Below are 15,275 nucleotides of genomic sequence, written 5' to 3'. Positions count from 1 at the left end.
CCATTTATCCAACTGTCTGTACAGAGCCTCTGGGTTATAAACCGGATTAATCCTAAATATAGAACCATTTATCTATGTACAGAGAAAAGCGTCCTTCACATGACCACATCATGAAGATGAATGAGGATGAAAGTGACACGATAGTGAAGATAATAAACCTCAGCCTGGAGATCATCTACCTGCTGACCGGAGAGGTGAGGAGGATTTTGGGAGGTCACATGACATCACTCTTAATAAAACATAGATTTAACCGGAGGGGTGAGTAATTCTGAGAACGTTCATAGTAATTATTCCTACAATCCTCTTTGATAAAGGAATTTGTAGTAGTAAAGAAGACATCTGGTGAGGTATTGACATCCAGCAGCCATCCGCAATGTCCAATCTCTACAGCGGTGCCTCCAACTCACTACCTAACACCAGACAGAAAGAATGACAAGAAGATTCTAGAAGTCACCAAGAAGATAATGGAGCTGCTGACAGGAGAGGTGAGGAGGATTCTGGGAATTCTGGGACATTATCCAGTAACAGACAAGGGATGTGTCTGGATGGTGACTGTATCATTGTGTGTGTCAGGTTCCTATAAGGTGTCAGGATGTCACTGTCTATTTCTCCATGGAGGAGTGGGAGTATTTAGAAGGACACAAGGATCTCTACAAGGACCTCATGATGGAGAATCAGCCGCCTCTCACATCACCGGGTAAGAGGAGACTTTATTGTAAAGGAGAGAGCAGTACGGAGGGTCCACCTAGATCCCCCATCATCTGATAAACACATAGAAACAATGTATTCAGTCAGTGTGTGTGTTTCCTACAGATGGATCCAGTAATGGGAACCCACCAGAGAGATGTCCCCATCCTCTGGATGCCATACAGAAAGGTCACAGCATCTTACCTAAGGACCAGGTATTTCCAAGAATCTGGAAGTCAACCAAGACCTCAAACTAAAAAAGATTAGGAACTTTTCTGTATTCACAGATATTATTTGTTGTCATTTTTGTGGATTTAGGATGAGGACCTTATTGATGTAAAAGTTGAGTGTAAGGAGGAAAAAGACGAAGCTTATTCAGGAGATGCATTGCAGTCTATGGAGGAGACAGGTAGGTAATGACCACTAAGCAGTGTATGTACACCATGACTCAGGACACCATTGTTGGTTTGGTTACACTGTATATTTTATTTTGATCAATTTCACAGCTATAAAAACCACTACGAATAGAATGACTTATATGACTCTTGATTGCAGAAGAAGAATGAAGACGTTTCTACTATGAATTTCATTTTTCTTTCCAGCATATGGTCATCACGTGCAGGATACACCAAGGAGACATCTTGCCTCATATCCAGAATTTAATGGTTTTATGGAGGAGTTTTCAGAAGGACTCAAGGATCTCTACAAGGAGGCTATTATGGAGCCATTGAGTTACAGAAACCCCCCAGAGAGATGTCCCCGTCCTCTGTATTCCCGGGATTCCACACAGGAAGATCACACCATCCCTCACCATCATCAGGTAGATGAGGTTTTAAGATTCTCCACTTGTAGTATTAGATTTTTAGTTCTGTCTATTTTAATGTTAATAATTTGTGTTTCTATAGTGTGAAGAACATATGGATATAAAAGCTTGGCTTAAAGAGGAAGAAGAGACACATTTGGGGGGTGATCAGCAGTCTATGGAGGAGGTGGGGATGATAGTGACAATGACAGGGAAGGAGTCTTCATTAGATCTCAGCACAGGCGAGTATGAAATGCAGAAACGGGTCTAGTAATCTGTGATATTTCCCTCCTTACTATAAAGTCCATCTCCATTCCTCAATATAATGTCACGTTCCAAACAAATGAGGAGGAGATACTGTACACCATATGAAAGGTCCATCTCCATTCCTCAATATAACGTCATGTTCCCAACAAATGAGGAGGAGATACTGTACATCATATGAAAGGTCCATCTCCATTCCTCAATATAACGTCATGTTCCCAACTAATGAGGAGATACTGGGCATCATATTAAAGGTCCATCTCCATTCCTCAATATGAAGTAATGTTTCCAACAAATATAACGTCATGTTCCCAACAAATGAAGAGGAGATACTGTACATCATAGGAAAGGTCCATCACCATTCATCAATCATCAATATGAAGTCATGTTCCCATCAAATGAGGAGAAGATACTATACACCAGGGATATGCGATTAGCGGATCTCCAGCTGTTGCAGAACTACAACTCCCATGAGGCATAGCAAGACTCTGACAGCCACAAGCATGACACCCAGAGGCAGAGGCATGATGGGACTTGTAGTTTTGCAACAGCTAGAGGTCCGCTAATTTCATATCCCTGCTATACACCATATGAAAGGTCCATCTCCATTCCTCAATATAACATCATGTTCCCAACAAATGAGGAGGAGATACTGTACACCATATGAAAGATCCATCTCCATTCCTCTATATAATGTCATGTTACCAACAAATGAGGAGATACCGTACACCATATGAAAGATCCATCTCCATTCCTCTATATAATGTCATGTTTCCAACAAATGAGGAGATACTGGGCATCATATTAAAGGTCCATCTCCATTCCTCAATATAACGTCATGTTCCAAACAAATGAGGAGAAGATACTGTACACCATATGAAAGGTCCATCTCCATTCCTCAATATAACATCATGTTCCCAACAAATGAGGAGGAGATACTGTACACCATATGAAAGGTCCATCTCCATTCCTCAATATAACGTCATGTTCCCAACAAATGAGGGGGAGATACTGTACACCATATGAAAGGTCCATCACCATTCCTCAATATAACGTCATGTTCCCAACAAATGAGGAGAAGATACTATACACCAGGGATATGCAATTAGCGGATCTCCAGCTGTTGCAGAACTACAACTCCCATGAGGCATAGCAAGACTCTGACAGCCACAAGCATGACACCCAGAGGCAGAGGCATGATGGGACTTGTGGTTTTGCAACAGCTGGAGGTCCGCTAATTGCAGATCCCTGCTATACAGCATATGAAAGGTCCATCTCCATTCCTCAATATAACGTCATGTTCCCAACAAATGAGGAGGAGATACTGTACACCATATGAAAGGTCCATCTCCATTCCTAAATATAACATCAAGTTCCCAACAAATGAGGAGGAGATACTGTACACCATATGAAAGGTCCATCTCCATTCCTCAATATAACGTCATCTTCCCAACAAATAAAGAGGAGATACTGTACACCATATGAAAGGTCCATCTCAGTTCCTCAATATGAAGTCATGCTCCCAACAATTGAGGAGGAGATACTGTACACCATATGAAAGGTCCATCTCCATTCCTCAATATAACGTCATGTTCCCAACCAATGAGGAGGAGATACTGTACACCATATGAAAGGTCCATCTCCATTCCTCAATATGAAGTCATGTTCCCAACAAATGAGGAGGAGATACTGTACACCATATGAAAGGTCCATCTCCATTCTTCAGCACTACCAAATAAGCATGCATGACTCCTGACAGCTAGAAAAAATTGAATTTTTGGTCATTTTAATACAAATTTCTCTTTAAAACAGATGTCTACCATGTCCAGAATGCCTCGGAGGAGCATCCTATTTTGTTGGCAGATAAAGATGAAGAAGATAATGGCATCATACTTCACTCTTCAGGAGTATTCTCTCTTGGGCAAAGTATAACTGAAGGACCTTACCAAACTGAGAGATCGATGGATCCCATGAATCCTAAGGACTCTTCTGATGAACCACACACTATGACCTCTAATATTTACCCACAAGGTCAGAATTGTGAGAATACATCACCAGATTGCAATTCGTTGGAGCCAAAAGGATCCTCTTCTGATAAGTCAGATGCCATCACACCAAGAGTTAGAACATTCGCTTGCCCTCAGTGTGAAAAATCTTTCACCACAAGTTCCCACCTTGCAGCTCACGAGACGTTACACAGCGGCGAGGCTCCGTTTTCATGCGCGGAGTGCGGGAAGCGTTTTAAATGGAGGTCGGAACTTTCGCGTCATCAGTCGTATCACACCGGGGCGAGGCCCTATCTGTGCTCGGAGTGCGGGAAAGCCTTCCGGCACAAGTCGCACCTGGTGCGCCACCTGAGAAAACACACCGACGAGAGGCCCTACTGCTGCTCGGAGTGCGGAAAACGCTTCAGGCAGATCACTCACCTGAAATCGCACCACAGGGTCCACACGGGCGAGACTCCCTTTTCGTGTTTCGAGTGCGGGAAGTGTTTCGGTCGCAAACACCACCTCCTGTTTCACCGGAGAACGCACACGCGGGAGATGCTGCACGCCTGTGCGGACTGCGGGAAGGACTTCGTACAGAAGAATTCGCTGGTCAAACATCAGCGGGCCTACAACGGCAGGTGCGCCGAGTACAGGAAAAACGCCGAAGAAGGTCGCGATACCCGACGGAAACTTCCCGCCAAGGGGAGTCCATTGTTGTGTACGGAGTGCGGGAAATCCTTCCAAACAAAATCCGAACTTCAGATACATTGGAGGGGTCACACCGGCGAGGAGCTCTTTTCCTGTTTGGAGTGCGACAAGTCCTTCATCAAGAAATGGCTGCTTATCAGACACCAGAGGGTCCACACCGGCGAGAAGCCGTTCGCGTGTTCCGAGTGCGGGAAACAGTTTTCACAAAAAGGGAGCCTCAATGACCACATGAAGCTCCACACCGGCGGAAAGCCTTTTTCCTGCCCAGAGTGCGGGAAGCGCTTCACTCAGAAGGCGGTTCTGGTCCTACACCAAAAGACTCACGGGGGCCAGCGTCCCTTTTCATGCCTGGAGTGCGGGAAATGTTTCAGCCTGAAAAGGCAGCTCCTCAGGCACCAACAGTCTCACACGACTGGGCACAGCTATCCCTGTTTAGAGTGCGGGAAATGTTACGTGTGGAAGGGAGACCTCCTAAGGCACCAGAGAAAACACACCGGCGAGCGTCCTTTCTCGTGTTCGGACTGCGGGAAGTGCTTCACTCAGAAAGGAGATCTTCATAGACACCAGAGGATCCACACAGGCGAACGCCCGTTTTCGTGTTCAGAGTGCGGGAAATGTTTCCCTCAGAAGGCGGGCCTTCTACGGCACCAGAAAAGCCACTCGGGCGAGCTTCCTTTTTCATGTGCGGAGTGCGGGAAGTGTTTTATGCTGAAAGCCGGTCTCTTGCGCCATGAGAGAATTCACACTGGAGTGCGGCCGTATTCGTGTTCAAAGTGCGGGAAGTGTTTCAGTCAGAAGGCACACCTCCTTAAACACCAGAGAAGTCTGACATGCGGACATTCTTTTCCATACTCAACGTGAGAAGCCTTTAAAAAAAAAATCTGACAAAAACACCAATAATCAGCCCAACCATCAAATCTGGAAGATCAGCTTCAGCTTGTCTCCTCCTATGCCACGCCCACTGACGCATTTCACCCTTCCACGGGCTTAGTCACAGAGGTAGTATCAGATACTGATGTATTTCACCCTCCCACAGGCTTAGTCACAGAGGTAGTATCAGAGGCTGACACATTTCACCCTCCCACGGGCTTAGTCACAGAGATAGTATCAGATACTGACGCATTTCACCCTCTCACGGGCTTAGTCACAGAGGTAGTATCAGATACTGATGTATTTCACCCTCCCACAGGCTTAGTCACAGAGGTAGTATCAGAGGCTGACACATTTCACCCTCCCACGGGCTTAGTCACAGAGATAGTATCAAAAACTGACGCATTTCACCCTCTCACAGACTTAGTCACAGAGGTAGTATCAGATGCTGATGCATTTCACCCTCCCACAGACTTAGTCACAGAGGTAGTATCAGAGGCTGATGCATTTCACCCTCCCACGGGCTTAGTCACCGAGGTAGTATCAGAGGCTGACGCATTTCACTCTCCCACAGACTTAGTCACAGAGGTAGTATCAGAAGCTGATGCATTTCACCCTCCCACGGGCTTAGTCACAGGAGGTAGTATCAGAGTTCTAATTGGCGACTTCAGTGTTGTCGGGTTCCAGTATCCAGTATCCAGCAGGGCTCGCCCAGCCCACTGAAACAGTCTATCGGAAGAGGTATGGAGCCGCACACCAATAATCAGCCCAGTCACTATATATGGGAGATCGACTTCAGCTTATCTCCTCTCAAGCCACGCTGGCTGACACATTTCCCTCTCCCACGGGCTTAGTCACAGAGATAGTATCAGAGGCTGATGCATTTCACCCTCCCACGTGCTTAGTCACAGAGGTAGTATCAGACACTGATGCATTTCACCCTCCCACGGGTTTAGTCACAGGTAGTATCAGAGGCTGACCCTCCCATGGGCTTAGTCACAGGAGCTAGTATCAGAGTTCTAATTGGGGACTTCAGTGTTGTCGGGTTCCGGTATCCAACAGGGCTCACCCAGCCCACTGAAGCAGTGTATCAGAAGAGGTATGGAGCCGCACACCAATAATCAGCCCAGTCACTATATATGGGAGATCGACTTCAGCTTGTCTCCTCCCAAGCCACGCTGGCTGACACATTTCACCCTCCCATTGCCTGTCACAGAGGTAGTATCAGAGTACTGAAGCATTACACCCTCCCACGGGCTTAGTCACAGAGGTAGTATCAGAAACTGATGCATTTCACCCTCCCATGTGCTTAGTAGCAGAGGTAGTATCAGATATTGATGCATTTTACCCTCCCACAGGCTTAGTTACAGATGTAGTATCAGAATACTGACGCATTTCACCCTCCCACAAACTTAGTCATAGAGGTAGTATCAGAGTTCTAATTGGTGACTTCAGTGCTGTCAGGTGCCGGCCTCCAGAAGGGCTCACCCAGCCCAATGAATCAGTCTATTGGAAGAATTAGGGAACCGCACAACAATAATCAGCCCAGTCACCATATATGGGAGATCAGCTTCAGCTTGTCTCTTCCCAAGCCACGCCTCGCTGATGCATTTCACCCACCTACGGGCTTAGTCACAGAGGTAGTATCAGAGGACTGACGCATTTCACCCTCCCACAAACTTAGTCAAAGAGGTAGTATCTGAGTTCTAATTGGTGACTTCAGTGCTTTTGGGTGCCGGCATCCACCAAGGCTTGCCCATCCCACTGAAACAGTCTATTGGGAGAGGTAAGGAGCCCCGCACCAATAACCAGCCCAGTCTTCAAATGTGGAAGACCGGCTTCAGCTTGACTGGCGCATTTCACCCTCCCACAGGCTTATCCACAGAGGTAGTATCATCGTGCTAATCTATGGCAGAGAACATGGGACATAATGGCCAGGACTTTGCTTGTGACCAGCACAGGAGGGCGCCTGAAGCAGCACTTCAGAAATTGTGGCCTGTTTTTAGTTTTGGATAAAGAGGGTCAGAACTTCTATCCTTTTGAGGGAAATTTTACCACCCTTCCTGCCCTGGGGACGCATCAGTAAGTGACAGGAAATGTTCCTAAATCTTCCAGTTGTCATTGAGAAGACTCCACTCCTCCAGGTTTGGTAAAGCCTATCAATGGTTGGGATTTTCCTCTAAAAAGAGGGTCAGGTTAAGAGGTTCGTACCCTGTTAGGGAAATTGTACCACCCTTCCTGACCTGGGGAGGCAGCAGAAAGTGAAAGGCGATTAAATCTTCCAGTTGTCATTGGGCAGACTCCACTCCTCCAGGTTTGGTGACACCTATCAATGGTCGGGATGTTCCTCAGTTTTTGTCCTGGTCAGTGAGAATCTCTATACTGGAGAGGGTTCTTACCCTTCTCACTCCATCCATAGATCTAGTTATCGATGAGATGGTAGTTACATGGAAGAAAAAGAACACAAATATGACCTCTCCAGCTGTCCCAACGGCTTCTCAGTTCCTTCCAATTGCGTGCTTATTGGGAAACGTGTCAAGGTTTCTTCTTTGGTGTCTATCTGTGCATGCCTGTACATCTTCACAATAAATTGTATGGTCAGGCAAGACAAACAAGAGAATGAAGTTGTTTTCATTTTGCCGGAATTTTAATTCTCAGTTCTCTGCATGCTGGATCGTTTGGAGGCTTCATATGCTACTTGAACCGTTCTACAAAGATGTATTCTCATACCTATGGAAAATACTATAATAAAACGGTTGTAAACGTAATTATTTCAGATATTAGCACACCTCTCTGAGCAGTGTAGGATGACTTCCAAATTGGTTTGGCATCAGCTTTTAACACTTAGGGCAAAATCAGGGGCGTACATACAGGGGTCGCAGGAGTCGCGATGGCGACCCGTCCCCATGCTCCAGGGGGCCCATGCGCCCCCCCAGGACAGGAGGGGTGGTGACATGTAGAGGAACCGATCCCTCTATTTAGCCCACTTCTTCTCTCCCTCCTGCAGACATTTAGTGGGTGCCAATCCCGCTGCCTCTCTATCCCTGTCCTGCTGCCCCAGGCCCTTCTGTGATCCCTTGTAGCCCCCCCCCCCCCCCCCGGAGAACTCCCCTCCCACCTCCCGCTGTGGGGAACACTGTCAGGATGGAGAGAATCAGTGATCGGTAACGATCACTAACTCGTTTTTTTTTTTCATTCATAGCTGAGGCATAGTCAACTGTTTACTATGCTTCAGTTTATGAATGAATGGGAGGCCTCTGTACAGAGATATTCCTGTTCATTCATTCTGTGATACTAAAGCTGCAGAGATGGAGGTCGAGGTGTCCTCAATCTCCTTTCTCTGTCTCAAAGGTAAAACATCAGAGGTCTGTTTAGATCCCTGATATTTCACCAAAGACCCCCATACGGGGGTCTTAGAATTTTTTTTTTTTTAAATAATAAAAAATAAAATTGTAAATGAATAAATTAAAAAAATGGTAAAAAATAAAAAATCTACTGACACCAGTGACGGAACTACCAGGGTCTCAAAGGTCACGACCAGGCCCTGGTATTCCGCCACTGTGGAGGGATCCCAAGACATCAAGAAGGGGGCCCGCTGGGGGACCATAATAAAGGGTCCCACGATGGGAGTAAAGGGCCCCGGAATCAGTGGGAAGGGCCTGGCTGGGGGCCAGGGGGGCCTTCATGGTTTATTTGCTCAATAAACTCTAGAGAGAGGGTTAGGGGTAAAAGTTTACTCAAAAATGGACATGATAGCTCAGGTCTTCTACTAGCAAGTATTGTAGTTATTGGCCTTTGAAGAGCAGCCAAGAAGATTGCAATGACTGTATGGTAGCAATCACCAGCTGTTGTTTAAGGTCAATAGATCTTCCTGGTTCACCAAGTAGATTCTAGGCTCTTGACCCTATGTCAGCAGTCACAGGTACCCTAAAAAACGAGTAATGGCATTTTTTTGCAATGTCAGCAACTGCTTCTCTTACGCTCTTCCATGAACCTCTTGAGCGCAGACCACTTGTCTGAAGATGCTCCACCCAGGCAGCTGAAATTCCCTGAGCCCACAAGGCCTAGAAGAGAAGAGGAAGACCCTTCTGGAAGGTTGCTCCAAATATGTATTGCCTTCCTGTAGCCCACACCCCCGAAACAAAACTGTCAGTCATTGGCTATGGTGGACAAACTCCAGAGAGGGTTAGGGGTATAAGATTCCTCAAAAGTGGACAAGATAGCGCGGATCTTCTTTTAGCAATTAATGGAGTTGTTGACCTTTTAAGAGCAGCCAAGAGGTTAGCAATGACTCTATGAGAGCAGTCACTGTCCGCTGTTGAAGGTCTATAGGTCATCCTCTTTCTCTAAGTAGATTCTAGGCTCTTGACCCAATGTGAGCACTCACATGTACCTTAACTGATGGGCAGTGAGATCTTTTATAAGCAGCAGCTTCTCCTATGCTCTTCCATGAAACTCTTGAACACAAAAGACTTTTTTGAAGCCAACTTCCATATATCTGTTCCTTCTGCATATACCCTCCAACAGGGTAGCTGAAGCTCCCTGAGCCTTTAGCCCAGGTGTCTTCTTGGGCAAGGCCTAGAAGAACCCTTCTGAAAGGTTTCTCCAAATACACTATATTGTCAAAAGTATTGGGACACCTGCCTTTACACACACATGAACTTTAATGGCATCCCAGTCTTAGTCCGTAGGGTTCAATATTGAGTTGGCCCACCCTTTGCAGCTATAACAGCTTCAACTCTTCTGGGAAGGCTGCCCACAAGGTTTAGGAGCGTGTCTATGGAAATGTTTGACCATTCTTCCAGAAGCCCATTTGTGAGGTCAGTTACTGATGTGGATGAGAAGGCCTGGCTCACAGTCTCCCCTCTAATGTATCCCAAAGGTGTTCTATCAGGTTGAGGTGCAGGCCAGTCAAGTTCCTCCACCCCAAACTCCCTTATCCATGTCTAAGGAGAAATCTACCAAGTACATAATATAAAACTCGCGACACTCCAGCTTAAAGAATAACTGAAGGCAAAACTTTTTAACGTTTTAGATAAAGTAGAGAGGGAGTAGAACCCCTGTCAGATTTTTTTTTATTGCTGTCCCTGTTTGGGTTGTCACCAGAACAGGAATCGAGGGGAAATCTTCCAATGGAGAGCACTACCAGCGATTTCCCTCACTTTGGAAAGATTTTCTCTCACTTCCTGTTTTGGCTATGGGACAGGAAGTGAAAGGAAATCTCACCAATGGGACACAGATGGCAAAAAAAAGAAAAAAAAAAAAACGGGTTAAAGCCCTCTCGTTCTTTCCAAAATGAAGGGAAAAAGTTTGGCTTTTAGTACCACTTTAAGGCGTGGTCCCTACAATATCTTTCCTGGTTCAAGAGAAAATGTACAACTCAGCCACCAAATGGAGTGCGATTAGTGGTCAGCTAAGCCAGCCAGATCCCTCAGTTCTTCTACACTCAGGTAAAATATTGCATTATTATTATTATTATTCAGGATTCATATTAGTGCCAATACAATTCAAGACAAGAGAGTTAGGAGGACCCTTGTCGTCAGAGCTTACAATCTAAAGCACAGGTGTCAAACACAGAGCCCAGGGGCCAAATGCGGCCTGCCAGGCCATTATATGTGGCCCTTGCACCTCTCCTACAAGGGGTTGCCACCTCATCCCTTGAAACCCAAACACATAATAAATCCACAGGTTCTGAGGCTAATTAAATGCAGATAAGGCACCAAGTGAGTTTAATTACCACCTTAATCAGCCACAGAACCTGAGTAATTCATATGTGTTTGGGTTTAAAGGGATGAGGTGGCAACCATACCTGCAGCTGCGGCACCCCAGCCATCTCCGCCCCCCACCTTGTCGCAGTGGTTGGCAGCAGAGAGGAAGACAGAACTCTTCCTACAGATCCTGTGGCCACAGCACCCCCTTCCCTGGTCTCAGCATTCAGCTGATTCCAGTCCTCCTCCTCTGGTCCTCCACCAGACCTGGCACTTTCTGCTTCCAGGCTTCTTTCCCAGCAGCAGCACAAGGTAAGGGTGTGGGGGACAGAACCAAGTAATTTGTATGGAATTTGATACTGATTATAAAAAAAGCAATAAAATAGATCCCCTGCAGCCAACAATAGACCCCCCCCCATCAAAAATAGACCCCCCCAGCAACAATAGTTCCCCCCCCAGCAACAATAGTTCCCCCCAGCAACAATAGTTCCCCCCAGCAACAATAGTGCCTCCCAGCAACAATAGAGCCGCCACAAACTCTAGCAACAACAGATCTCCCAGCAGCCAGTAACAATAGACCTTCCTCAACAGTAGATCCAGCCCAGCAACAATGAACCCCCCCCCCCCTCCAGCAACAATAGATTCTCCACCAGCAACAATAAACCTCCCCAGCAACACTAGACACCCCACACCACAATAGATCCCCCAGCGACCATAGATCCCTCTGCAGCCAGCATCAATAGACCCTCCAGCACACTCCCAGTACCCTTTGCCATTACATCCATTCCACGCTGAAGGTGCCGGAACTGCGTTCCCCCACGTTCCCACTGAAAAAAAGCCCTGCCTATAGGTAAGCCTATAATAAGGCTTACCTAAAGGTACTGGTACATAGCTCCTAAATATGCGCAGTTTAGGAGATATCTACTGCATATGCTGGCCGATGACGTCATCAGCACACGCGCTCTGAAGGAAACGCCCGCCCGTGACGTTTCTTCAGAGCTCTGTGCCGTAGGGCTGCCACCTCATCCCTTTAAACCCGAACACATGTGAATTACAGGGGTTCTGAGGCTGATCAGATGCAGATAAGGCACCAAGTGAGTTTAATTACCACCTAATCAGCCCCAGAACCTGTGTAATTAATATGTGTTCGGGTTTAAAGGGATGAGGTGACAACCCTACTGTGCCGTGACCGGCTCCAGCCAGTCACACAGCCGAGGTCCAAGGACCCGGAAGGAAGACGGGCGAAGATGAATGCGTCCTCCAGCGGTGACAACGAGGGCTTCATTTTGCAGGTAAGTTTCACATCGCATACTAGCACATTATGGCTTTACTTTTCAGGTTGGGTAAAAAAAAAAAAAAAAAGCAGAACTTTACTTCCTTTTTAAGTATTAGGTAGAGGCAGGATCGGCTTCCCTGAAAAGATGGGTTTTCAGAGATCAGCTGAAGGTGGACAGGGTAGGAGATAGCCGGCCAAGTTGGGGGGAAGGGAGTTCCAAAGGATGGGAGAGGCTCTGGAGAAGTCCTGGACATGGAAAGAAGGTGACACGGGAGCGAGAGAGAGCAGGACGTCTTGAGAGAAGCAGAGAGGACGGTTTGGTTGATATTTTGAGAAGAGTTTTTGGTGGAGATGGTTCAGGTGAACATTACAAAACAATTTTGGAGGTCAAAAAAAAAAAAAAAAAAGCTTTGTGGTTGGTTATCTATATCTGATCTGTAAGACCTCTTTCACACTGAAGCTCTTTTTTCAGGTGCTTTTGCGCTAAAAAATAACGCCTGAAAACTGGCTACCCATTCATTTCAATGGATGCTTTCACACTGGGGGGGCGGTGCGAAAAGTCCTACAAGGAACGTCTTCGGGGCCTCAAAAAATGCCCCGTCCATTGAAATGAAAGGGGAAAAAACCACTTATGCAGCATACACACAGGAGGACTTTTCGACCGGGCGATCTATCCGACGGACTTTCCAAACGAACGGACTTGCCTACACACGATCACACCAAAGTCCGACGGATTGGTACGTGATGACGTACACCGGACTAAAATAAGGAAGTTGATAGCCAGTAGCCAATAGCTGCCCTAGCGTCGGTTTTCGTCCGCCGGACTAGCATACAGACGAGCGGACTTTTCGATAGGAACTGGGTCCGGCGGAGTTCCGACGTAAAGATTTGAAAAAAATCTAAAGTCCGTCAGATTTTCGACCGGAAAAGTCAGCTGAAGGTCCGGTGAAGCCCACACACGGTCGGATTTTCCACTCGTGTGTACGCGGCATTAAGGACCGAGCCTCTTTTTGAGATTTGTTTACAGGTTAAAAACAGTTTTTTTTTTTTTGCTAGAAAATTACTTAGAAACCCCAAACATTATAAATTTTTTTTTTTCTAACACCCTAGAGAATAAAATGGCGGTCGTTGCAATACTTTCTGTCACACCGTAGTTGCGCAGCGGTCTTACAAGCGCACTTTTTTTCGCAAAAAATACACTTTTTTTTTAAATTAAAAAAATAAGACAACAGTAAAGTTAGCCCAATTTTTTTTTTTTAAAATGGGGAAAGATAATGTTACGCCGAGTAAATTGATACCCAACATGTCACGCTTCAAAATTGCGCCCGCTCGTGGAGTGGCGACAAACTTTGACCCTTAAAAATCTCCATAGGCGATGTTTAAAAAATTCTACAGGTTGCATGTTTTGAGTTACAGAGGAGGGCTAGAATTATTGCTCTCACTCTACCGATCGCGGCGATATCTCACATGTGCGGTTTGAACACCGCTCTCATATGTGGGCGCGACTTACGTATGCGTTCGCTTCTGCGCACGAGCTCGACGGGGCGCGTTTAGAAAAATTTTTTTTTTTTTTCTTATTTTACCTTTTTATTTTTACACTGTTCTTTTTTGTCACTTTTATTCCTATTACAAGGAATGTAAACATCCCTTGTAATAGAAAAAAAGCATGACAGGACCTCTTCAATATGAGATCTGGGGTCAAAAAGACCTCACATTTTTCACTTTTTCACAATTTGTCACTTAAAATTTTTTTTTTTTTTAAATGGCCCTTTAAGAGCTATGGGCGGAAGTGAAGTTTTGACGTCGCTTCCGCCCTGAAATGATATGGAGACGGGTGGGGACCATCTTCTCCTCACTCATCTCCATGTCACTGACGTGAGAGGATCTGATCGCCTCCACCGCTGCCGACGGCTCCGTTAAGCGGCGGAGGGCACCAGAGCGTGGCGGGGGGGTGTCCTCCCACAGCCGATAAAAGTGATCTTGCGGCGAATGTGCCGCAGAGACCACTATTATCGGAAACCAGACCACTGGCCGAAAAAGAGGATACCAGGGTTATGGCAGCTAGCTGCTGCCATAACGATATTCCCATAGTTGCCAACATTGCAAAAAAAAATATGTGGGACACTTTTTTGGCTGTAGGCGGGGCCGTATAATAATTAGGGGGTGGGGCATGTGTTTGTTGGCGTGACTTAGCAATAAAAAAATAAAACTGTGGCACGCGAAGAGCACCACGGCGAAAAATGGGCGTGGTTTACGGGAAATAGTGGGCGTGGCTTAAATGGCCGTGACTCAAAGGGGGTGTGGCTAGAGTCTGAGATGAATGAAGGATAGAGAGGGAAAGGGGGAGAGAGGAATGAAGGGACAGCAGCCTCAGATCCTACACAATAGAAATATGTGTATTCTAGAAAGTTTAACAATCAGCAGATAAAGATACTCCAAACATCTGGTGTTAACGCTTCAATCATCCCGGCACCATGGTTGTTATGGTGTCAGGATGATTGAAGCGCATTATTCCTTTTATTACATTGTAATATAAAATTAAATCATTCAACTAACCATAATGCCGAATTAGTGGGATTCCAGAGCGTATCACTAGCCATGTCGCCTGCCACCAGTAGAGTCCGTCCTTGCATCAGGTGCCCACAGCAGAGTCCGTCCTTGCATCAGGTGCCCACAGCAGAGTCCGTCCTTGCATCAGGTGCCCCCAGCAGAGTCCGTCCTTGCATCAGGTGCCCCCCAGCAGAGTCCGTCCTTGCATCAGGTGCCCCCCGGCAGAGTCCGTCCTTGCATCAGGTGCCCCCCGGCAGAGTCCGTCCTTGCATCAGGTGCCCCCCGGCAGAGTCCGTCCTGGCATCAGGTGCCCCCCGGCAGAGTCCGTCCTGGCATCAGGTGCCCCCCGGCAGAGTCCGTCCTGGCATCAGGTGCCCCCCGGCAGAGTCCGTCCTGGCATCAGGTGCCCCCGGCAGAGTCCG

General features: G+C 46.6%; 1 protein-coding gene across 4 annotated transcripts in view; it reads left to right on the top strand.

Annotated features, from left to right (window-relative positions):
- LOC141104765 (uncharacterized) overlaps positions 1 to 7,939 on the top strand; it is a 60,039-nt gene extending 52,100 nt beyond the window's left edge. For 3 of the 4 annotated variants that reach the window (XM_073594483.1, XM_073594482.1, XM_073594484.1), the window contains 8 exons: positions 83 to 194; positions 315 to 485; positions 574 to 697; positions 814 to 902; positions 1,006 to 1,096; positions 1,290 to 1,507; positions 1,593 to 1,731; positions 3,566 to 7,939. In XM_073594483.1, the coding sequence (XP_073450584.1) occupies positions 111 to 194; positions 315 to 485; positions 574 to 697; positions 814 to 902; positions 1,006 to 1,096; positions 1,290 to 1,507; positions 1,593 to 1,731; positions 3,566 to 5,310 (2,661 nt within the window). In that variant the 5' untranslated portion in view covers positions 83 to 110 and the 3' untranslated portion in view covers positions 5,311 to 7,939. Of the gene's footprint in view, positions 1 to 4; positions 195 to 314; positions 486 to 573; positions 698 to 813; positions 903 to 1,005; positions 1,097 to 1,289; positions 1,508 to 1,592; positions 1,732 to 3,565 lie in introns of those variants that run through there. The other variant, XM_073594481.1, reaches the window with a different exon arrangement.
- The last annotated feature ends 7,336 nt before the right edge of the window (positions 7,940 to 15,275 follow it).

This window comes from Aquarana catesbeiana, linkage group LG08 (genome assembly GCF_042186555.1).
Source record: "Aquarana catesbeiana isolate 2022-GZ linkage group LG08, ASM4218655v1, whole genome shotgun sequence".
In the NCBI taxonomy this organism is placed as follows: domain Eukaryota; kingdom Metazoa; phylum Chordata; class Amphibia; order Anura; family Ranidae; genus Aquarana; species Aquarana catesbeiana.
The sequence above is the reverse complement of the archived record's forward strand: the minus strand, read 5'-3'. Positions and strand labels throughout refer to the sequence as shown.